The 25,340-nt window shown below is 45.0% G+C and overlaps 1 protein-coding gene across 1 annotated transcript in view; it reads left to right on the top strand.

Moving 5' to 3' along the window:
- The window catches only part of ANKRD13A (ankyrin repeat domain 13A), a 482,945-nt gene that overhangs the window by 205,297 nt on the left and 252,308 nt on the right, over nucleotides 1-25,340 (top strand). The window contains exon 9 of the mRNA XM_078667340.1: nucleotides 586-647. Coding sequence (XP_078523466.1) covers nucleotides 586-647 — 62 coding nt within the window. The remainder of the gene's footprint in view (nucleotides 1-585; nucleotides 648-25,340) is intronic.

Below are 25,340 nucleotides of genomic sequence, written 5' to 3'. Positions count from 1 at the left end.
TATTGTGCATTTTTATAGTTTTGGTCTTGTTTTAAGTATATACAATATTGGATATATTTCTGAAACTGGTGAAGTGTCCGTTTGTAGTGTTTTCACTGTGTTACTGTTGGTTATGTGCAAATGCTTTGCACACTGCCTCTGAAATAAGTCTGACTGCTCATGCCAAGCTACCAAAGAGGGGTGGGCAGGGGTTATTTTAGGAGTGTAACTCCCTTATCCTGACTAGAAAAAAGGGTCCTTACTTGGACAAAAAGGTGCAAACCCTTGCCAACTCGAGATCCCTATTTCTAACATTTGGTGTACACGGCTAAGCAGATTCCAGCAAGTTCATGTTTTTGTGAAGTTTGTTGTTCCCTACCACAGATCAGCTATTTTGTTCACTTTAGAGCTAACAGACCAGTTCCTTGCACTGCAAAATAATGCTGCTTTCTTAATTCATTTGGTATATGTGGAATTCTCGTATAATATGTTTTATTATTGAAGACAGTGACAGAATCATCTTACAAGATAACTGCATCTAAACTAAAGAATCAAGGCTTTATCCCCAGCATACTAAAATACAAATTTCTTTCTCTCATCTTTCAGCTGACCGAAACGTTTTAGAATCCTTGCTGGGAACTGTGGAACATCAGTTTGGTGCCCAGGTGGTGAGTGAAAACTCAATATGTTATTGCTTTTTACATTTTACATGCTGTATTTATAAATTAAGAAATATTGCGTTTGTTAGTGATGTTTTTGTATAGTCTGGTGGGTAGGATTATTGTTGCTCTTTAGCCTAACAACCACAATCATTAGCTTTTTATTTATTTTTATGTGTATCCATAAAGCACCATCCTGACAAACAGAAGCAGTGATTTGCTTTACTGTATTACAACTGTTAACATGCAGTAACAGAAGAATAAACTGGTCAAAGAGAGTTTAGCATGGGCGTGACATGTGGGAAAGGAGAGATTGTACAGACATTGGTTGGAGAAGAACAAAGGTGTTTTAAGATCTTTGAAGATTGCAAAGAGGGACAGGCACAACAAACCTCTTCAGCAATTCATCCCATATTGTGGGAGCCATGAGGAAGGATGTCTGCTTTATTTTGTTTGGCTCGTTATAAGACTGTCCAAACAGATCCACTGTTTCCTGGCTGTGCTGTAACATCTGCTGATTGAATACTATTCATGCTGGTTAAAGGGGGTTCTTATGCTTCAAAGGTGATCAGTTTGGCTTTTCACTGTCTTTGAAACATACCATCGTTGCCCCTCCCTTTAAAAAACAAACGCTGATCTAAATATCGTGGTTATTGGACCATAACTAACCTTCAGCTTTCCAAAAGGATGATGGAAAGGGATGGGGGCAAGACAACATCAATAGCACATGAGACAAGACCGTATATCTGGATTCCTTGCAGCTACAGGTAATGCAAATCTCCTGGCTGACATGAGGAAATTACCACAGTTTGTGCCTGATTAAGGGCAGCAAGGCTGCCTTTTTCCTGTGCCTGTAACACTGTCAACCATAACACTGTACTGTAAAGGATCAAACCCTGAGTAGGCATTTGCAGCAAGGCAGTGCACAGCAACCACAGCAAAACATCCACCTGAGGTAATTTGACTCAATTGTATGCCACATATTTTGTGGCATTCCTCATGTCTTCTTTTGATCATCTATGAATGGCCTGTGGCACAGTGATGATGTGACATACAACACCATTCGTACTTGTATAACAGCTCACCAGACTCAACAACGTTACTTCATACTTGGACCATACGTTCCACTTTTTGAGTTGGAGGTTTTCAATATAGGATCTTCACTGATGGTCACTTGAATAATTCCCACCTGTGTGTGTTAACCCCAGAATACCTTTCTACATAGTTTTTCTTTCATGGAAATAACATCACAAAATGTCTTAATTTGTGTATTTATGTATAGTTGTATATAGTGGAAGTTTATTAGAGGTGTCATTTTTCTATTGAATGCTCAAAATATTGCTTCAGATTGTCTATTTACAACTGATGTGCAAAAACGTTAAAACATAGTGTACATGAAGATAAAAATGGAGCCTGGTAGGCTTTTCTTCGCAATAGAGCAGAAAATACATTTCCCTTAAGAACCTGAGAGCCTTCCTTCATCACAATACTTTGTACTGGCAATTGCCTCTCAGAGCCAGATAATGTTTCTGGTCTGTTACAGAAGGATCTCTAAACACCTGTGTGGATTTACGCCTCTGAAAACCGTAATTTTTCCTGTCAGGAAACTATTTCTCTCTTTCGCTCAACGTTTATAATATCATCTGTTGAGGAAATTAATTTTTTTTCCTATCTCATACTGTTATTTTTAGCCAGAATGGAATTGCTGATCTTCAAGTGCCATTCATGTGGAAGATGGACTGTGTTGCCAACTTCCCTGCCTCTCAATCAGTCAAAGAATGTGGTATTTTTTAAAAGAAAAAAGTCTTAAGAGAACAATCGAGGAGAGGGGAAGGCATCAGGCTCAGGAACATGATGTAGAACTGGAGGGCAGAAGAAGAGATAAATAAGAAGAAAAGGCTAGAAACATCATCCTGTCGGTTGGCCTCTTTAAGTGCCCGATTTAGAGTTTGGCAGCTAGGTTCTCCGTCACAGATATGATTTATTTCCCGTCCACCTTGTTACAATTGCCATGGGATATAATGCACTTGTAATATGATGATGGGAGACTAGTCATATTTGTGATGGTGTTGCCAGTCTGTCACACTTTGAGTCAAGCCCTAAGTTTGCCACTTTCTGAAAAAGATTCCTACTCAGCGATATCTAAAGAAAAGAGATCAAGTGGCAGAGACACGCATCAACAAGACTCTTAATTCATAGAATGTCTATGCGGAACGTATGATTCAACTGTTGGCACATTCGTCATCGATGTCAAAGAAGTTTCAGATGACCTTATCACCATCTCCAATTGACGTCAAATGTTTGATTACTGTCTCCATCTGTTCAATCTGGGCATTACTTATCAACTTTTAAAAGGCTTTCGCCTATTCAGATGCTTACAGCCTTCTCCAAATGAAAGGTGAGGAGAAGAAATAGCTATCACTCCTATTGACCGCTCTAGAATGGTTACTATACCAGATCTTGCTCCACTTTCATATAATCTCCTGAGACCGATCATATTGTTTGAGGATCCAGTCCAGCACCTTTTAACCCCTCTGAATGTTTCACCACCAAGAAAAGCCTCCAAAGTGACGTTTGTCTCCACTAAGAAAATAGAACCACATCACGTTCTTCATATACTCCAATATCACTATTTATTTATTTATTTATTTATTTATTTATTTATACTGATATTTATTAAGCGCGCGGCTACCCCCAACGGGGGTGTCCCGGCGCTGAGGACCGCGAGTGAAAGAAACCTGGGGGTTAGCGGCTGGAGAATAGGAATGTCTTCAGTTTGCTCCTGAATTGTGATTCTGAGTCAGCCAGGCGGAGATTGACCGGCAGGGCATTCCAGAGCCTGGAGGCAGGCAACCACCGCGAAAGCTCTGCCACCCTTCCTGGCTAGATGGAATCTGGGGGGGAGCAGGAGACGGAGGTGGTTAGATCTAAGTGCCCGTGACGAATGGACTATCTTCAACCTTCGTCTAAGATATCCAGGCCCCTTACCATTCAGAGCCCTGAAGATAAGTACCAGGGCTTTAAACTGGACACGTGCGGCAATAGGCAACCAGTGAAGGTTCTTTAGGTGAGGGGAGATCGAGTGACAGTAAGGGACCTTACAGATCAGCCTTGCCGCGGCATTCTGCACGATCTGTAGCCGGTGTAGGAGGTAGGCAGGCACTCCCAGATAGAGGTTGTTGATATAGTCCTGGTGGGAAGTGATGAGGTCATGAATTACCGTCTTCATTGACTCCAAGTGCAGGTAGGGGGAGATTTTTTTTATCATGTGTAGTTTGCCGAAGCAGGCCGAGGTAACTTTGTGAATTTGAGTTTTAAAAGATAGTTCATTGTCAATTTGGACACCGAGATTGCGTGCCATTTTTACAGGGGAAGGGGGAGGGTTCAGCTCTGATGGACACCACTTGCCAGGCAGTAGGGGGGTTGATTGATTAAAAAATAGCACCTCTGTTTAGTTGGTGTTAAGTTTTAAAGTGTTATTAGTCATCCATGTGACAATGTTGGGGAGACATGTTTTAAATTTCTCCAGTCCACGATCCGAGTGGTCTCTAAAGGAGAAGCTATGTATCGTCGGCATAAGAGACCACTCTGACCCCAAATGCCTCTATCACCTTTGCCAGGGGTGCAAGATAAATGTTAAAAAAGAGAGGACTGAGAGCTGACCCTTGCGGGACACCACAGCTGAGGTTTTTTTTTATCTTTGGACCTGAAAGGTCGACACCACGCCTGTTGTGTTCGGTTTGTCAGGAACGATGTGATCCAGGCCAGACGGGTGTCACAAATCCCAATATCATGGAGTCTATCCGGTAGTATGGAGTGGGAGACCGTGTCGAAAGCTGCGGACAGGTCGAGGAGCACTAACATGGTAACCTCTCCTCTTTCCACGCTTTCCCTTACGGTCTCTGTGACCTTCAATAGTTCCGTCTCCATGCTATATCCGAACTTGAATCCGGATTGAGAGTCGTGAAGGAGATCATTTGACTCTAAATAGTCGGAGAGTTTTTCTTGGACGGTTTTTTCTAGAATTTTTGCTGGCTTGGGGAAAAGAGATATTGGGCGGTAATTACTATACACTGCCGGGTCTACCTCTGCCTTTTTCAGAAGAGGAATTAAGATGGCCTGTTTCCATGCCTTCGGGAAAAGACCCGACTGAAGGGAGGCATTCCATAATGTTGCCAGGGATTGCACGACCGTAGGAGCCACGACTGTGAATGCCTGGGCGGGCATGGGGTCCAGCGGGGAACCTGACTTACATTGCTGTATTTTTTGCACGGCCATATCCAATGAGATAGGTTTGAACGTGCGCAACCTCTTGTCACTGGTGGGGGCGAGGCTCAGGGGAGAGATCCCTTCACTAGGCCCACCAGTAGTATTAAAGGAGGAAAAGATGTCAATGACTTTTTCATGAAAGAAGTCAGAGAGACCGTCACAGAGCTCTTGGCTAGGCTCAATCGTGTGAGTGAGGGCAGCTGGTTTGGTGAAGTCTTTCACGATTTGAAATAATATTTTTGCTGAGTTATCCACGGTATTAATTTTACTAGAAAAGTATTCCTTCATAGTAGTATGTTTGATTTTATGGAACTTTTTCAGCGCATCTTTGTAGGATGTTTTAGCAGCCGGGTCGTAGGTGCGACGCCATAGGCCTTCAAGCTTTTTACATTTACTTTTTTCTTCCCGCAAGGTCTGGGAAAACCACGGCGCAGACGGTTTAGTTCGGGCCGAGGAAAGAGTAGTTAGGGGGGCAATGGTCTCTAAGGCTGTAGTGAGGTGCCGGTTGAATAGCTCGACATCGGCATTTAGGTCATTGGAGGGTGGCCAGTTTAGAGTAGTCAGTGCTGGTTTAAGCGTATCGCACTTGACCTTAAACCACTTTCTTCCTACGTTCTTTGTCCTGCAGTGAGAAGTAGGGGGAGTGAATGTCTTAAGGTTAAAAGGGATCATGGAGTGATCTGACCATGTCAGAGGAAGAGGTGCTCGAGTAGTAAGGCCTGGTAGGTTAGAAAAATGAGGTCTAGAGTGTGACCCGCTGTATGGGTGAGTCCATGTACTTTCTGGTCGAGATTCATACCCGCCATAGTTTCCACTAGGGACTTAGCTTTTGCACAGGTGTTATCGTCAATATGCTGGTTGAAATCACCTAGAATAGTGAAGTGGGGGTGCTTTAGGGAAAGGTCCGCCAAGGTCGCTAGTAAGTCAGCAACGTATGTGGGCTGCGTGTAGGGCGGGTTGTAAATCAGCGCCCCTGCACAGATTAGGTGCGAAGCCTCGGAGATGCTGAAATACATTGATTCAATCGGCCCAGTTGAAACAAATGTCCTGGATGTTATCTTCCAGTGCGTCCTGAAAATTATGGCAATCCCCCCTCCCATTTTTTTGCCAGGTCTATTGATCCCGACAAGTTGGTAGTCAGAGGATACTGCTAGGGTGATATCTGGGTTGGAAGTATCCTTTATCCATGTCTCCGTTAGGAACATCACATCCCAGGAATTGGAGGCAAGGGATAGCCAGATATCACTTGCATGCTTGGGCAAGGACCCGCAGTTGAGAAGACACGCTTTGAGTTCGCGTGGGGGAGTTGGGCATAGTCCTGCAGTGTCCCATCGCAGGCGTGGCCGAAGTGGAGCGAGGGAAAAGGAGCAATCCTTACAAGTAAACTGCTTACCAAGTAGTACGGGGTTGCACTTGGTGTGACTACATTCAATATCGGGTCTCAGTTCAAGGAGTTTCATTCTTGACCAGCAGCGACGCTTTATTGAATGAGTTTGGGCAGCTGGCGCTGGACGAGGCACGGGCGCGTACGTGATTCTCCATCCAGAGTCTCTCTAGTGAATGATGTTTTAACAGTCCCTTGCTAGAGGAGCAGCGAAGCTTAATATCTCCCTAGAAACACCCTAGCCAGCAATATCCTTTTTACTGGAGACCCTACAGCCAAGACAGCACCCACACCTATTTTACCTCTCCCCCTGGGTCTGCCTCATATTCCAGAAGAGAAATTTACAACAGCAATGACAGTTAAGGCTGTAACACTTCACCTTTTAAATAAATACAAACCTTTCAAGTAAAACCCAGAATTCCTTAGGGCAGACTGTATGGCAAATTCAGTCATAGTTACCGCAGTCAGGCGATCGCATGCATCTGCACCAAAGTGAGCTGCTCCCCCCAGAAAGAAAGAGAGAGAGTAAGAGGTTGTATGTGACAGAATGGAAAATGTGTAGCACAGCTTCTACACACTTAAGGCATTCCAGTGCTAGAGCACTCCTGGGCATGTATCATAGATTGATATGGGATGACATTCAATCTTTTCTCAGACATGCCAAAACATTGGCTGCAACATTTTATGGAGATGTTAAAGAAAGGATCTCTGGTTTCCAACCAGCTAATCAGAGCAGCAGTAGACACAGCTGAGCTTGCTGCAGCCAGCTGCTGCCACGGAAGTTTCTAGAGGAGAGCATCATGGCTACGCCCGTCATCCTTAACGCCTAATGCACAAATGAAAATAATGAAGTACTTTTTTTTCTGGTTTAACAGCTTCAGACAACATACTGAAGAAAATATGTTTTGAATGAATTGGAAATCCAAAAGACAGTTACACTGAAGGAACAAAAGAAGTTGTTTAGACAACAGTACATGCCCAAAGAGAGACAGTACTTTAATTAGAGGGTTCAATCCCTGAGATAGTCATATCAGACTGAACAACACCAGACACCATATCAAAAGCAGCAATTTTACAAACTGTATCAGAAATCAAAGATCACTCCCACAAAGACCACACAGTCTGTAAGAAGTAATTCCTCTAGAAACAAATGATAATGACCTAACACCCCCTCCCAACAGTTACTCATTTTTGTAGGGGGAGCCATGTTATCTAACCTGGAAGAACACCCCTTACAGGTACCAATTCTTGTAGAGGTTACCATGGCATCTTACCTGGAAGAGTGTAAACTATTTACCACAGACATATGAGTACTGAACATCACTCAACAAGGATACCTTTTTAAATTCAGGGCAGTTCCAGTGTCCTTCCCAAAGCATCAGCTGTTTCTACTGAAAGACGAAACTGGTCTTCTTTTACGAAAGCGAAAAATAGAAATAGTTCTATTAGACCAGCAGATGGAGGGAGTTTACTCCAGGTATTTCTTCTAGTCCTAAAGAAAAGCCAAAATAATATTGACCCATATTAGATCCGTGTTTTTTCTCAGCCAGTTTATCGCCAAAGAGAAATTCAGGATGTTGGCTTTTCATAAACTCACATAAGGGAAAATGATTGGCAGTGTGCCATCGAACTTCACTTTACTTACTTTCAACTCCTATAGCACATCATCATAAGACATTTCTAAGATTTCTAGCGGTAGACAAGCTATGTCAATGCACCATGCTACCTTATTGCTGCCTTTTGGCCTAAAATAGGACCCACAGACCTTTTCAAAGTGCATGGCAGTAGTTGTACACCATCTAACGAAGAAGGTGATATTGTTTATCCCTACCGCAACGACTGACTAATAAAAGCGGATTCTGAGCCAAAAGCATCACAGAGTTCAGAACACAGCTAGGATACTGCCCAATCTATGATAGCAAAACAACATGCACAAATCGGTACAGAAACAGTAACATTTCTTGTATATCTAAGGGCAAAGGTTCAATAAAAGTGTGTATCCTTCAGATGAGAAAGTATTATCCATTCAAAGACAATGCATGAAGCTGGGAGTTACCAACAATCTAACAACTCGCAAAGTTGCCTCACTCCTAGCATCCTGCATATACATAGTTCCAAACACAAGCGCGTTCATTTGACCTCTCCAGCAGTGCCTGTAAGACCAGTGGCCTAAAGAAAGCGGTGATTGGGACAATACCCTTAGTCTCACAATGTTGGCAATAGACTTACTGCCACAGTGGAGTAACTGTCAAAATCTGTTAATAGGAGTCTAATTAAATAAACAGGCTCCAGTGCAAGCCATATTCACAGATGTGTTGCTATCATGGTTTTGAGTCCATATTAAACATCTGACAATCTAGGATTCTGGATAAACAGATAGAATAATTATCACATCAATCTTCTGGAACTGCAAATGGTTCATTTTGTACTCAAGGTTTTTCTCCCTTCTCTGGCTACAAGGGACATCATGATTTAGACAGACAATACCACCACCATGTGCTATGCCAACAAAGAGGAACACGATCAAGACATTTAACTCTGCAAGCAGAAGTGATATGGTATTTGTCCCTGGCCAGAAGGATCACTCTGATTGTGATTCATGGCCCAGGAGATTCAGAACCAAGAAGCGGATTACCTCAGGTGACACAAGGAGAACCACAAATAGTTACTGAATGGTAAAGTTGTAGACGACATTTTAAGGAATGAGGTACTTCATTCTTAGACATATTCACCATGGCACAAAACAAAAAATGCAGGGATTTCTTGTCCTGAACACCAGAGCTGAGCTCAATGGACTCACAAGACGTTAGGAGAGTCTTATGGTTTTACTCAGTCAAAATCAAGGATTTAGGAAAGCAAAACCATTCTTCCCTTCTATGGTCACATTAGACAAGTGCTCGCTACTTCTGAGCAATCTATTACCAGATGGAAAGGTGCGTGAATTTCTTTGTTATCAACTGTCTAGCCGACCTATCCCTGGAAGACTCAAGGCCCATTCTACATACGGTAAAGGAACAACCACAGCTTGTGTCAACATTACCCTGTTGTGGTTATTTATAATCTCTGATACAAAACAACTATACACACAAATAACTACTTTTCTAAAAGTAAGCGCACATATATATACAATTCTTTGTGTCCCATTTTTTTTAAATCCACATAGGAGTGAATTATCCTTTCATTCCTTTTTATTTAAAAAGACCTGTTGTTCTTTCTTGTCTCGTTATTGCTCACAATTGGTGGTTACACAACTGTGATTCCACCTCGAAGTAGCCTCAGATCCTCAGGAGTCCAGGCCATTGTCCTTTACCAAATCTCCTATGACTCAATTTAACCTCACAATATGTCTTATGGGGCTTCTCAAAAACAAAGAACGACGCAAATCAGCCTTTATATCTTTAAGGCTTCTTCAGGATGCGGCAATCAAAAGGATCCAAAAGCCTAAAATTTGACAATCACAAAAGAAGTATACTTAACAATACATATGTATACACTTTATACAACATAGAACTAAACCACTTATCAGAGTCCAATAGCACCAAAAGACAACAGACGTTAACAAACCCTCAAAACAGTGGTTGTCTTCCTGGAAAAAGTGCCCTGAGTCGTATACCGTGAGCATGGTGGTTCCAAATCCTGTTACCTGTGAAACTGCCAATCATTTGATATCTATCCTAGACCTAAAGCCAAAGCCGATCTACTCACACTTGCACATGTCTTTCACAGATGGTGTTTTTGACAGCACGCTCGAAGTTCATCAAAGAGTAGATCAACTTTGGCTCCAGGGAATATCAATTTTGAAAATGAGAGGGGTCCAAATTAGCTCTCTTCAAAAAAGTAGTAGTTGACCATATTCCAGAGTACATTAGAAAATGTTTTATTGGTGTAAGGCATTCACAACTGAAGACCTAAAACAGGAAGAGATGTCACATATTCTTTGATGATAGTGGCTATAGTTGCATCAGCTGCTTGTAAAGAAGGCTTTGAAAATACTTATTTATAGTTTTTTATACACATATCCCTAATGTGTGTGCTCCTTCAGCAGCCACAAAGCGCTCCAGTAAACGGGTATTTTCTGTGCACAGTTTATGAAAGTTAGCAAAGGTGATAGAAAATAGAGGATGAGATAGTTTTGGTTAAGGTGCTTGCATGATCATTATGGGGACATGTTGGGAAATGCACTTCCTTCCTGGTAGAAGTTGAAATGGGATTGTGTATCTTCCTTTGGCTTTCTTCAATCACTGTAATCCATGTAGTGTTTGGGACCCTTTGGTTGGGTTGTTCTTAGATGATGGGAGATGTTTGAGTGACTGAATTTCCTGTATTTTGTCTACTTGAAAAGCCCAATTTCCTTTAGCCTAAGTCATTGGTCGATTCAACAAAGAAGCTTTTTGGTTCTATTTGAGCTGATCTGTTGATTGAATCTGGCAGACCTGAAAGCTTTTATTTGCCAGGGATATGTACACTCCTTCAGTCAGATTGCAAAAGTAGTGAAAGCACCTACAGTTTAAATGAGTTCACTCTTCCTAGTACTGATATGTACTGATTTAGTCTGTTGATGTGTTGACTTGTGAGAAACCCATACATGAGTGTATGGGTTTAATTTTATTGGATTTCGGCAATTGGATGCTTGCTACATCAAACACAAGAAATAACAAGCATTTACAATGCAATGGTTTCGCCTTTGGAAAAGTTAGAGCTATTGGCATTGTAAATGACAACATTTGTATTTATGTGTTGGTTTTGAAAACAGATAAATAAATGGCATTGTCATTTATATTGCCATTAGCTTAATCTCGGCAGTCACTCTGCACTCCCTAGCTAGTCACTCTGCACTCCCTCTGCACTCCCTAGCTAGTCACTCTGCACTCCCTCTGCACTCCCTAGTCACTCTGCACTCCCTAGTCACTCTGCACTCCCTAGTCACTCTGCACTCCCTCTGCACTCCCTAGCTAGTCACTCTGCACTCCCTCTGCACTCCCTAGCTAGTCACTCTGCACTCCCTAGTCACTCTGCACTCCCTAGTCACTCTGCACTCCCTAGTCACTCTGCACTCCCTAGTCACTCTGCACTCCCTAGTCACTCTGCACTCCCTAGTCACTCTGCACTCTCTAGCACTCCCTAGTCACTCTGCACTCTCTAGCACTCCCTAGTCACTCTGCACTCTCTAGCACTCCCTAGTCACTCTGCACTCCCTAGTCACTCTGCACTCTCTAGCACTCCCTAGTCACTCTGCACTCTCTAGCACTCCCTAGTCACTCTGCACTCTCCAGCACTCCCTAGTCACTCTGCACTCTCCAGCACTCCCTAGTCACTCTGCACTCCCTAGTCACTCTGCACTCCCTCTGCACTCCCTAGTCACTCTGCACTCCCTAGCTAGTCACTCTGCACTCCCTCTGCACTCCCTAGCTAGTCACTCTGCACTCCCTCTGCACTCCCTAGCTAGTCACTCTGCACTCCCTAGCACTCCCTAGTCACTCTGCACTCCCTAGTCACTCTGCACTCCCTAGTCACTCTGCACTCCCTAGTCACTCTGCACTCCCTAGTCACTCTGCACTCCCTAGTCACTCTGCACTCCCTAGTCACTCTGCACTCCCTAGTCACTCTGCACTCCCTAGTCACTCTGCACTCCCTAGTCACTCTGCACTCCCTAGTCACTCTGCACTCCCTAGCACTCCCTAGTCACTCTGCACTCTCTAGCACTCCCTAGTCACTCTGCACTCTCTAGCACCGCCTAGTCACTATGCACTCTCTAGCACCGCCTAGTCACTCTGCACTCTCTAGCACTCACTACTCTGCACACTCACTACTCTGCACACTCACTACTCTGCACACTCACTACTCTGCACACTCACTACTCTGCACACTCACTACTCTGCACACTCACTACTCTACCGGTGTCTGCTACTTTACAAAGATGGCCAGGCAGGTAGTGGGAAGTGAGGCGTAGGCTGCTGCCCTCCGGAGACGGAGAGAGGTGATGGTTTTGGTACTGCTATGCATGCAGCTATGCAAAGGCTCATCTTGCACAATGAGGGAGATGTGCACCTTTGGACAGAACAGTGATAACAACACAATGATGTGGCTGCCACTAAGCAGTGACTGATTAGCTGAAGGTGCACGAGTCAAAGGCGGCACTTTTATCGTGAAGGTCCAGACGGTGGTGGTAATGCATGGTACAGTCTGCTGCATTGCAGATGGCTGGTTGGAGGGGTATAAGCCAACAGCCTTCACTGCTCTATGCACTGATAAGCAAAGAGAAATGCGAAAGGCGACTTAGCAGCAATGGCCGACAGTTTGTGAAGGGCGCTGGTACTGCCAGCTGCTGCTATGAAAGAGTACGGGTGTGATTTAGATCTTGGTGGACGAGTTACTCCTTCACAACGGTGATGGATAACCTGTTCGCCAAGATATAAATTACATAGGATATAATAGGATTTATATGGCGGACGGGATATTCGTCACTGTTGTGACGCAGTAACCCGCCCGCCATATCTAAATTATGCCATAAGTTTGCTGGTGGACCATGAAACAGCATCTCAAACACATATGTGAGAGGTAGGAAGCAACACAGAGCATCAGGAGGGAGCCGGCAGGATAAGCTGGATACAAACTCCTGTTGCCAACCATTAAAGTGTTTGAAACAAAAATGAACAGTGCAACACAAATCCCAGTACCCAAAAAAGCGGGATTATAATTTAAAAAAATCGAAAATTATCCTTTGCATATCAAATGAGCTATTGTTAAGATTTTTGGTATGGATTTCGGTAAGAAAAAAGGAAAAGATTACAATTATTAGTTAGGGTAAGGGAAGGGGGTTAGTGGGAGGATTGAGGCTAGGCAAACGATTAAGGCAATGGGTGGGTGAAGTGTAGGGTAAGGTTTACGGCTACAGTTACAGTTAGAGATGTCCGCAGATAGGAGTAGGGGTTAGGTAAAGGTGAGAGTTATGGTAATGGATGGGTAAGGACAATGATGGACACAAGGTTAAAGATAGGATTGGGAGGGTGCTAAGGGTTAGTGTAAGGAATGGCATTGGAGTAAGGGCTGAATTAAGGTAATGTAAAGGTCTAGTGAGTATATGGTAAGGGGTGGGGTTAATATCTAGGGTCTGTGTAAGAGATGCTGGTAAAGTAACAAATGGGTAAGTATTTACTTTTGCAGACGCTACGACAAGAGAGTACAACATATATCACATCTTTGAGCCATTCATTCGTCTTTAATTTCGGAGTACACAACATTTTAAACCATTTTTAAAGGACCACAGTGTAACTCAGTGCAACGCAGCCTCCCGTACCTTTGATGGCGACGCGGTTAGCCTTCATCGAGTTCAGAACCTCCTCTAGCTTCTTATCCGAGGCTGTGGTCTGAACTTCGCTGACGTGAAACTCGTCGAACACAACGGGCACGCCCGCAGCCTGCGGAGCACAGACACTGGGGGTAAGAACACTGCTCCAATGTCAAGGAACCAGAGAATGGATCATGGGCACATTACACGATGGGTGAAGAAACGGACTCACCTTGAACACCTCTTTGACGGACTGCATGAGCTCAGGACCCACACCGTCCCCAGGGAGCATGGTGACATGGAACGCCTGTTTCTTCTTACCCTAACTTCCTTTCCTGTCCCCCAGAAAGGTCTGGCGACACGTGGCTCCTGAGGAGAATAACATGTATTCCTTACAAACTTACAAACCCTTCCTCGCTGTTCACAGCAACAGCTCCAGTGGGAGGGAGACTGAACAACACTGTTGCTGCTGCTAGAAAGCAGAGAGTGTGGGGTCAGCAGCGCTCACGTGGGCGCTTTAGGCTCAGAAGGACCACCTGTCTCTGCCTTCCACCCACCTCAGAGCCTATACCATATCCTGACAGAGCGACTGAGCGGATCAGGATCCCTCCACCACTGATTAAAGGAAGTGACACAAAGGGCAGTGTATTTGGGCTCAGTGTGCAGATATTAATCATTCAATTCCTTACAGTTTACAAGAGGATGAGCTCGCCACACATTTAGGCGCTACCGGCAATTTCTCCCGATTTATATTCAGATTTGAGTCACGTGACGCAGACCCCACCAAAACATTTGTGAACTCGGCTTCCATGTTCCCTCACCGACCTCTGAGAGCTTCTCTCTACCTCGACATGTTCTTTTAACTTCAGGCACTTCTGGTCTTTCGTTCAGCAGCACTTTGTATGGCTGACATTGTTGGTCATCGGATTGCAATATTAAAATACAAACTCCAAGTCCCAGAATGCAAGCTGATGTTGGGTAAAACACCAGCACGGACGGAAGGCGGCTCACTTAACATGAAAGCCCTCGGCAGCTGCGCTTCACTCCCGAATCAAGACGCATACAAGAGCTAGCGCCACGGCTGGAGCACTGCAGGATGAGGCCACTGTGATGTATGTGTTCCATATCGTTTGCATAAACAAACAGGAAGAAGTTACCAAAAACTCTTGGCACCATCTTTGAGTGCAGAGACGGAGATAATGGTTAGAAGTAGTGCTTAATTTGTGAGGTGTCTAAAGTTCTGCTCAGATGCCTGCAGCCAATTCAATTAAACGTTAGCGCGCCGAATACAAACCCCGATTCTCTTGCACACAGAAAGTATCTGTGAGGAAAAATAAGTGCCAGGTGAGATTAAGCACGGATTAGAAGGCTGCGTGCCAGTCAAAGTGCTTCTCTGCGATGCTGTGAAACAGTCTCACCTTTCCAGCGTCTCATTGTGCGCTATAGTGCTTGCCGGCCTACCCGATGACACAATGGGAAAACACTGATGAACGTCACAGAAGAGCCCGTTCTTTCAACCCTTACTCCCCTGTAAGCCTGTAGTAGAAACAAGCGGGAGGGGGAGGAGAGACGCAGCGCCATTGCGAGGCCAGCATCAGGAAAACAAGCGGGAGGGGGCGGGAAAGGGGGAGGAGAGACGCAGAAGACGGCCGGGGCAGGAAGGCGGGTGCCGGCTCAATGCCGGACCAGATTCGGGGGCGGGAGAGAACACGGACGGCGGGAGGGGGGCGGGAGAGAACACGGACGGCGGGAGGGGGGCGGGAGAGGACACGGACGACGGGAGGGGGGCGGGAGAGGACACGGACGGCGGGAAAGGGGGGGGAACGGGAAAAAACGTAACTCCGCCCTGGGAAAAAATCTCGGGAACGCCCCCGAATCTGGTCCGGCCTTGACGGACACATCCGGCACTCAATGGCTAGCCTCCATTTATGGAGCTAGCCAATGAGAGCCGGGGGACGTTCCCGAAGTCCTTATGGTCAACATAGGATTTCACCTGCGCCGAAAAGCTGCGCAGAGCGCAGCCTTCGGCAGGCGAAACCCAAAAATTGCTGTCTTTTCTAGTGGGGTATTGCAAATTTGACTGTTTAAAATAGGGCTATTTGTTGATCACCTTAGCTTTGTTCAGTGGTTGGCTTTGGTTGTGGTTATTGAAGCCGGTGAGTCTCTAGAGTCTGTATATGTTGAGTTGGTCTTAAGCTCTTTGGGTTTTAGGTGAGCCAGGACTTTTAATTGATCAGAAATTAACCTATTATAAAATACTGCAGAAAAACTGAGACTAAAACGTGTAAAACCTACATTGTAGCTGAAATAGCGTAAAGATAACGTCTAAAGTGTTTTAGAATGTTGTTTTGCAAGTTGTGCAGCTGGCTGGATATACTTGAGAAAGAAATGACTGCATATTCAGACCAGTCCAGATCTAATGGTAAACCCACCAAATGTGTATTGTTAGGTGAGAAGAATCATTTGAAATACGATAACTTTGGCAAGAGCAGAGTTGTGAGACCATAAACAGTAGGAATATTGTTTACTCCTGAAGTCATGGAGTTTTTCTTAAAGTACAGTGACCATAAAGTAAGTCACACAGATAAATATTGAATGAGTGATGGTTGGAGTTATGTTTATTAAGTAATTGAAGCAATCGTGAAACATGTTATCCGATGTGGGCCCAGGTTGTGAGTCGCTATGACAATGTTTCCATGTACTCATAGATTAAAATTGTATCTTGGCTCATTATTTCTCATGAGGTCTACGGATAGTACCCTAATTGTTGTTAAATGGAACCTCCAAGATTGTGATGAAAACTTTAGTGAAAAAGGGGCAAATGTAGGTGGGGTAATACCGGTCGGTAACGGTGAAATTCAGTAAATTTCACTGTTACCGACCGGTATTTAGGGATTTGAGATGTAGGAGGCAGCAAATATGGAATCGGTAATTTACCGATTCGTTATTTTAAGGATCGGTAATATCCGATTCCTTAGAGCCTATGTAGGTAGCACTCAAGTGAGTGCATTTTAGCCTTAAGGATTCGTTATTTACCACCAACGATAAGTTAGTGGTAAATACCGAATACCTTTGAAAAAGCAATTTTTAGCTTTTTTCTCAGTGCCATGTGGCAGGCATACATGTGCGCCACATGTCCACACATGCACGATTCAGGGGTGCAATAGGATGTCAGTGTGACACCCTGCCACCCTTGAATATGTCCCCCCTAATACCGATTCGGTATTTACTGAATCGTTAATAGTGAATGGCTTCCCATTCATTCCTATGGGCCTCCAGGCCCATAGGAATGAATGGGAATTACCGAATTGGTAAATACCGATTCGGTAATACCGAATATTACCGAATTTGTAAAATTTACCGAATTTTTAGCTACATACTATTTACGGATTCTGAAATACCGAATCGGTGTAAAATTTAATGAGGCTCTTTGGTTTGAATTTTCTGGGTGATGCTTCTGTCAAACTTTAGGGTAGCAAGTGTCCGTTTAATATTTAGAATAAATCAAAATAGACTTAGGATGGGAATAAACTTGGGGAACATGATGGCTATAGACAATTGTAGTGTCAGAAAACAATATTTACAGTGCGGCCCGATGATGAGAAATGCGCAAGCCCATGCAGAACATTCTGCTTGCCAAAATTACTGATTCTCTCCACAGGAAGTCCTGCAATTACGAGTTAAACCCTGTGGAATAGGGAATAATCGCAGAATATTTTTTTTCCGGTAAGTATTTTGCACAAAATTTCCTGATTCCATGGTGTTTCATTCTGGCATGTTCCATCTCATGTGGGCAAGTAGTAAAAGTCTGCAAGGGCATCTTTGAGGGGGCTGGGGGGTGAGGAAATGTGGAGAGTGGAGAGTGGATAGTGTGGAGGAGGAAGTGGAAAGATGTGACCTGGCAGGAGGGAGCATGAATGTCAGCTGCATCCCTTTCACAAAGTGGCAGGCTGCAAAACTTGGGCTTGGTGTTAACACACTCATATAACCCTTGCAGAAACTCTGCTCTGCAAAACTTGTAATTGGAGCCTAAAAGGTACATATAGATAAGGTATGTAGTGAAAAAGTAAAATTTATGTTGCCCATTCATAGTTGGTATTAAGGTGTGTGTAGTAGGGCAAGCCCTGAAACCTTAATCATGTTTGTAATGGTTATGTTTATAATTTGTGATAGAGCCATCTAGTCCCAGATTCCTCACCTTTTGAATATTCCCCAGGCATCAAACTGCCTCCGGAAGCTTTTCAGCAGTACCTCTGTGCGCTAGAAGGTGGTACCTTGGGGCTCTACACTGACGCCATTCCACTCTAGAAATGATGTCCAGGGTTTATATAGATACCACATCCACGCACCGACGTCAATTCATTGCTTTCTGTATCTCCAGATTCAGATCCGAAGTTTCCACTCGTCTCTCTGAGACAAGTTACCTTGATTTTCCAAGTTTTTGATACAATATGAAAGGGATGTCTTCCCCCCTAAAAGGATAGGTTTCAATCCCTGTAGTGACTGCTGTGAACAGATGTCTGTGATAGATCCCTGTCAGTTGTGTCTGTGGTGTCTGAGGTCGAGCCATGACGCCAAGGCATGTGGAGGCTGCACGTTGATGAACCCACAGGATTACAGGGGACGCAAGGCAAAATTTAGTCACCATGCATAAGAAAATTCAAAACCGGGACCGCTTCAAGTCCCATTCCCCGTCGAAGGTTTGAACACTGCCCCCATTCCTGGAGCCGACAGATCTGCTCCAGAGGCTGGTCTTGTTTGCGCTCCAAGTCTTCAGGTAAGCACAGAAAACACAAGAAGTCGAAGTTGATGCCCCTTTACTACATTTGAACTCCCCTAAGCAAGCTGTGGGCGGCGTCAACAGTCTCATCACGCTCTTGAAGTTTGTAGACTTTAAGCTAATTCCGCAGCTGGTTCTACCACAACCCACATTTCTGGGGGCTTCAGCTACTCCTCGCCAGATTGAAGAGTTCTGCACAGCTGTGCTCCAGCTCTTCTGTTCCTTAACAACTCCCTCTGGTGAATCTTTTGGCCCTAAGGAGTTGAGAGGCTTTTCACCTCTGCTGGTTGGTTCTCCCTCGGCACCAGCTGATGTCTCTGAGCCATTCTTGCTTCAGGCTCCTGTTCCAACACCACTCCTGGTGCTCAAAACCACGTCTGGCCTGGGTACCTCTCCCCCTGAGGAAGTGGCACTCATTGTCCTTTATGACACTGATCCGACTTCGACTGACATCACTCCCAATTCCGACTGGGGTGCCTATTTGTGCGCTCCACTTACTACATGGCAGGCCACATTCTGTGCTTTCCTACTTTGGCACATGCTCTTATAATGATTGTGACTTGGGTGATGAGTTCACTTAACCCTTTCAGGATGGAAACTGGTAGGAGGACTTGCAGGATGCCAGTCGGCTATACACCTCCCCAGAGACGGCCCTTTTCTCTTCCCCAAGGCTGGGCCATGAAAGAATCTGCATCCTATGCCGTTTTCGTGTGCAGGGCGACTGAAGTCCTTGATTTCTAGTTCCTCATCCGGGAGGTAAAAACATATTTTCTGACTGAAGTCCTGCAGCCTGGCCAAACTTTGTCTGATCCCATCCTGCCCTTCAACAAGGCTTGAATTGCATCGGCTGTGGAATTGGCACCAGCATTGCCATCCACTACCATGTGTCTGCCCATGGCTGATGTCTTTGGCGTTGTCCAGTTCTTCTTAATGAACATTGACATTTGATGTCACTTGCCTGTTCAGGGAAATGGCTGCCTCCACCCGCAAACAGTTCAAAGAGAGTAGGGCTACTGCTCGCTCTGTGAGCCTTTCTGCCCCACCTCGCCAATCGCACCAGTTCCACCACTCCTTCTTGACTTGGCCAGAGGCGTCCCTTACCGCCATCCTGTCCTGTCCCCTCAAGGGACCCAGACGTTTAGCGGAGAAGTCAGTTGTGCCTGCCGCCCCTGCGAGCAAGGTCAGCTTTCCACTCAGCCCACCAGCATCCCCACAACCCCACCTATCAAGCTTCTATAGTGTGCCCTTACATGGTCATAGCCACCCGGTGAGAGGCAGAATCCATCAGTTCTGTCTGGGTTGGCAAGCGATCACGTCAGTCAGGTGGATACTACAAATGGTTTGCCAAGCCTTACCTTTCCTTTTGTCCCCGCTACATTTTCCACTGTCCATCTAATAACTGACGGAGAACTGCCTCTCATTTTTGTGTCAGGAAGTGCACGCCTCTTTGGCCAAAGGGGATGTAGAGAGAGTGCCAGTGCCAGGAGTGTGTGGTTGTTATTCTCACTACTTCCTGGTGCCCAGGAAAGGCAGATCTCAGTCTTATTCTTGATCTGTGCATTCTCAATGCCTTCCCCTGTAAGAATAAATTCAATATGCTTACCTTGATCCAGGTTTTTTTCTGCCCTGATGGTAGCATTGGATGTCTATTTCTATATACCTGTCCTGCCAGCCCATTGCCACAACTGCGGTACATGGTGGGAGAGGAGAATTTCTAGGTAGCTGTGCTCCCATTCGCTCTCACCATGCCCTACGGGTGGTCACAAAAGTGATGGCGGTGGTGGCAGCACACATTTGGAGGTCAGGGGTTCCAGTTTTCCCCTACCTCGATGACTGGCTGTTGAAGGCAGACTCGCCCCAGGCAGGAGTCGGTCACCTCCAGACTGCACAGACTTTCAAAAAATCTATTTGCCCACTTGCAATGGCGAGTCAGATTTTGTCAGTTCGAACGGTTTTTACCAACTACTAGTATGTTCTGGCTTGTGAACTTAAGCTGTAAAGGAACAGGTGTTGTGTTCATTCAGAAAGTGAATAAGAAATAAAGATGCCATTTAATCTGGTTTTTAGCTACACACATTTGCTGTCTTTTTAAGGAAAGAAGTCAAATGTCAGTTTGTCTTTTTACAAATTCCTGCTTAGAAAATGGAGTTTATTTTTCTTTCGCTTACTAGAGTTAGAGGTTTTTTACCAAGTGAGCTATCTGAAAATGTCATTTTTTTTCTAACACATAACATTTGAATAACTTGTAAATACATATTACAAATATTTTAAAATATATCAGGAATTAAGACAGCACATTTTTATGTAATAAAGAAGTCTGACCCAAACAGAGATTTAAATAAGAGCAAAATAAATTAGAACATTTTACATGGTGATGTGCAAATGACACATGTTTGTAAAAATTCGATATCCACACATTTTTGCTTGTACACTATATCGTTTTTTCAGTAAAACAGCATGTCAGTGGGAAATTGTGTGGCTATTTCAATGTAAAATTTGCTGATTGCAAATGCCATTGTGCTACCACTTTATGCTTTAGTTATGTATTTATTAAAAGTGTTAGTCTTTAAACATGATTTGAGAAACATTCCTGCCCCCACCCTGGTGAGAATGCTGTTAATGAACTAAGATGCTGCAGCAACAAATGATGGATGGAAGATGGAATTCTGAATAAATCAACCATTCACCCCCAGTCAAGAGATCTGGGTGAAATCCATCATTATTTTGCTCACTACGCCACCCCAGTTTATATCTAGCCATATCCAAATCAGTCTTGACTCTGCTCCTCATGAGAAATGAAGTGTTATTCTTTTTTTTTTTTTTTTTGGAAAACCTTTATTTACGTAAAAGTGTACACCGCTATTCAGCCGAACATCCCGGGGGCACGGCAGCACGTTAAAGACATAATATCATGGCACACACCGATCATATCTCCGGATAGGTGAGGTTTAATTTTACTTTTAAATCAGGATGAAATCAAGAACGTAAAAAGCTCCAAAATAAAGTAAAGAAATGTGGGGATCAGGTGCCGAACCGTAAGATATAGTTATACAATGGGCGGGCCAAACAAGAAAATCCTACATAATTAAGACGATCACAATTAAGACATTGGCACCGCGTCAAATGAGTCAGGATACACATGCATACAATTACTATGAGCACCAATTAGGCGCCCGCCCATTGATACCAATAATGCAACAGCAATTGAGGCACAGATTACGACAGATCAATGAAAACTCGGGGATTAACCCATTAAACTGATCCCAGACCCAGAGAAAGGAGAAAGTGAAAGGAAAGCCAAAAGAGCGAAGAGAAAAAGGCCATAGAAACAAAAAAAGGGAAAACAATAAAACCCCTCCCCCAACCCCCCACCCTGCACCCCTGCAGATGACTACGGCCTACCCCCCCTAGCAGCGTGCCTGTCGCCCAGTATCTGAAACCCGAAATATAGAAGAGAGAAGAAATATAAAAGAGAAAGAAACATTGAGGGGTCCCCAGTGCAGGCCCCCGCCACCCCCCACCCACCGCCGCGTAGCATTTCAAATACCCCAACGTTTTTACCAAAATGTCAAAGGCACCAACCTAAACAGGATAGCAGTCGCCACTCCAGCTCCACAAGTCACATAGCTAAGATGAAAGTCCCCCCGTGCAGCAACCAAAAGAAACATATTACTATTACTCAACCCAGACCCACCCGGCCATAATATAGACATATCCCAGTCCGTTTGGTGCAGGGTCAGACAATCAAAGTACCAAAAGTGATGCAAGCAGGTAAGCCCGGAGGAAGGCAGGGAATCTTGCAGTACACCAGGACACGGCACACTCGAAAGCCGTCCACAGCCCACTTGGCCAGTTCCGGATCAGGAGAACAAAGTCTGGTTCAAAAAGAGTAGTCATTTCGCTGCGTCTGGAGTGCATGACGTTATCAGCCACCGGAGAAAGAGCATGAGACGAGACTCCACGAACCGCACATCCGATGGATACTCCGATAATCCATGTACCCATGGAACCAGGTGTCAGTGTGACGATCCGTTTTGGAACGAACAGGGAGACCCCCAAGTACAAACTCTCGCTTCTCAGCCACAATTAAAGTCACATCAACACTCCACAGCAGTGTCTCTCCAAAAACTGTAGAGGGGATCACACAAGCGAAGTCTCCCAGAGATAATACCGGCATCGGGCTTTCTCTCCATTCCACATGTACCAGGGTTTGAGCACCATAGCAATCCAATCCGGATTTTGTCCTTCCAGCACACAGGGGGGCATCCGATCCTCACCCTCCGATCATCAGCGCGCGCCACCATCGCCACGGACCGGTACGGCTCAGTGAAGGCGACAGTACAAACCGGGACTCCCAGCATGAGTGCCGCATGGGCGCACACCAGAGCAGCCAGCCCGTGATACAGAAAAGAGCATAATACCAACGCCTCCATGTTGCACACAGTGTGGGTGTCATCTCCATTTCCCCACAGAAGGTCACATACTTGCCCCCTGGATCTCAAAAGCGCCGTTAAAAATGTTGTGTATCAACCGGCTCCGATCACCTGGAGTGCGGGATACAGTCAGCTGCACGCGGGTCACACAAAGCTCTGTTAGGGGGACAAAGAGCGGTGGCGTGTTTTCCCGTTCCACAAATGGCATATTTCAGATTTACCAGGCTCAACAGATCGAGTGCTGGGTGCATATTCAGAGGTGGGCGGACCTCCATAGCGGTTGACCGGCACCTTCCGGGTCAGGGTGGCCGTTGTTGTTCCATTCGCGGCCAGCAGCCGCATCACGCAGGGTCTCGGCTCCGGGACTCGTGCAGGCCACAATGCACGGGAGGACATATCCTCGTCTGCAGGGCTCGGAGATCAGTCAGAGTCACACACGGAGGGGCAGTTCCCTCTCCGACGTTCGGGAGCCTAGTAGCAGCGCAGAATAGACAGCGGGATGAAGTGTTATTCTTAATCGTAAAGAGATACACTTTTCAAGTTTAGTGTCACCGAACTCACACCTTAAAATCACAACTTGTGGTGAAGTTGGATTTTAAATTCCAGTTTAGCAAATGGCACTTTTAGAAAGTTGACATTTACTTACTTTACCCATTTGGTGCCTTCTGCCTGTCTGGGGTGGGTGACAGCTGGCTTCCTACATTCCATCTAGACAGTCTCAAACAAATGAAGAGTGGGTGTGCCTGAGGGGTCATTTAGCTGCAGATTAGCCATCCTGAGCAGGATGGGAGGGAGCAACTGACATTTAAATCCTGAAAGGGTCGTGTCCTTTCCCCACGCAAAAGGCTGGTTGCCACCCTATAGTGAGTCTAGAACCAGGGCAGGAAGGGAGGACCTCTCTGCACTTCAAAGTTTTCTTTGAAGTCTCCCCCCACTATCAAGGCACAACTGGGTATTAGTATTGGATCCCTGACACCACCAAATCAGTCCACTCTCGGCCTGTGACTACTCCGCCAGGAAGAAGAACTGCTGGGCTGGGAAAAGGACTGCTGGTCTGCTTAAATGACTGCAACTCTGCTGGAATTCTGCTTTGCTGGACTCTGTCTGGCTGTGTTCTTGCTTTGCTGCCCTGCTACCTGCTGTTCCCCTGTCTAGGTGAGAAGGACTAGACCTTCATTGCTTGAATTCTGATGGCTCCAAGGACGTGACTCCTGTTTCCTAATTCTCAGGGACACAAAAGACTGAGAATCCTTCTGTTCCAACCCTTAGGCTCATTTGCCTGTGAGTCTATTCTACCAAATAGTGTCACCCCTGTCCTGGACCCTCGAAAGTGAACCTAGGTGTTTGCTCCAGTGAAACCAATGCATCATCTGCTGCGAGAGCAGAATCGGCACATTGCAGCTGTTGCAGGAACCTGACCAGCGCATCACACCTAGAACCACTGCCTTGGAACCAACGCATCGCCACCATTGCATAGACAAGATCGGTGTATTGCCCCTCCAGCGTGGATTAACCCAGTGCATTGCCTTCGGAACTGCCACACTGAACTGGAGCTGTGCTCAACAGAACTGATGCATTGCCTCAGTTGCTTGGAGAACTGCGGCACAACACTCCACATGCATGGGGATCATCGAATCTAAAGGATTAAGTTACTTTTGCTCAGTGGGCCCTTTGTAGGTCCTGTAGCTGACCTGCGCTCCATCGTAGGTGGCCTGAACTTTTGACTCTGTACCGGCCCAGTGTGACCAATTACATTTTGAGCACTATTTGCTTCTAAGTGTTGTTTTTGCATTTAGTTTTAAAAATTCATATCTTTGGGTGGGGATAACGCTTAGGACATTGGAGCTTTAGCCGCTTGGTCTTTTATGCACACCCAGTCAAGTAGAGGTGTCGTTTTTCCTTTTACTGGATGTTCAGACTCTATAAGGGCAGCCTTATTTTGACCCTTTTTACCGGCCCTCATTAGCCTTTGGTCCTTTGGCCTTGTTGCTTGTGTCCCGAGAGGACTGTGTTCTACGCCCTATGTTACCTCACCATGTTTGTTGTGCAGGGGGTGATTGGTTACTCTTTCCTGTTGGTTGAGTAGAATCCTGCTGCTCTGGTAACTTCTCCACCCTACTTTGTAATAATCCTTTTTTGTTATCATTGCAGCGATGTGTAAGTATGATTTGCTTAACTTCAATAAACATAACTTCAACAAAAATTAATATCGCGACTTCTACTCCTTGGATTTTTGTCGTTTTGATCTTGTTTTATTTATAAAATCAATATCTATTTTTCTAACCTGGTGTGGAGTCTTTTTGTGGTGTTTTCACTGTTACTGTTTGACGTGTTGCACAAATAATTTACACGTATCCTTTTAGGTTAAGCTTGCCTGCCCTGTGCCAAGCTACCAGAGGGTGAGCACAAGTTAATTTCAAGTGTGTACCTGACTTACCCTGACTTGGATTGTGGTTCCTTCTTGAAAACGGTGCATACCTCTGCCAACCAGGAACCCAATTTCTAACAGCTCCTTACTATCAATACTGTGTTTCTTCTTGCCATTGTC

This window comes from Lissotriton helveticus, chromosome 11, assembly GCF_964261635.1.
Source record: "Lissotriton helveticus chromosome 11, aLisHel1.1, whole genome shotgun sequence".
Lineage (NCBI taxonomy): Eukaryota > Metazoa > Chordata > Amphibia > Caudata > Salamandridae > Lissotriton > Lissotriton helveticus.
This window is presented reverse-complemented; position numbering and strand designations above follow the sequence as displayed.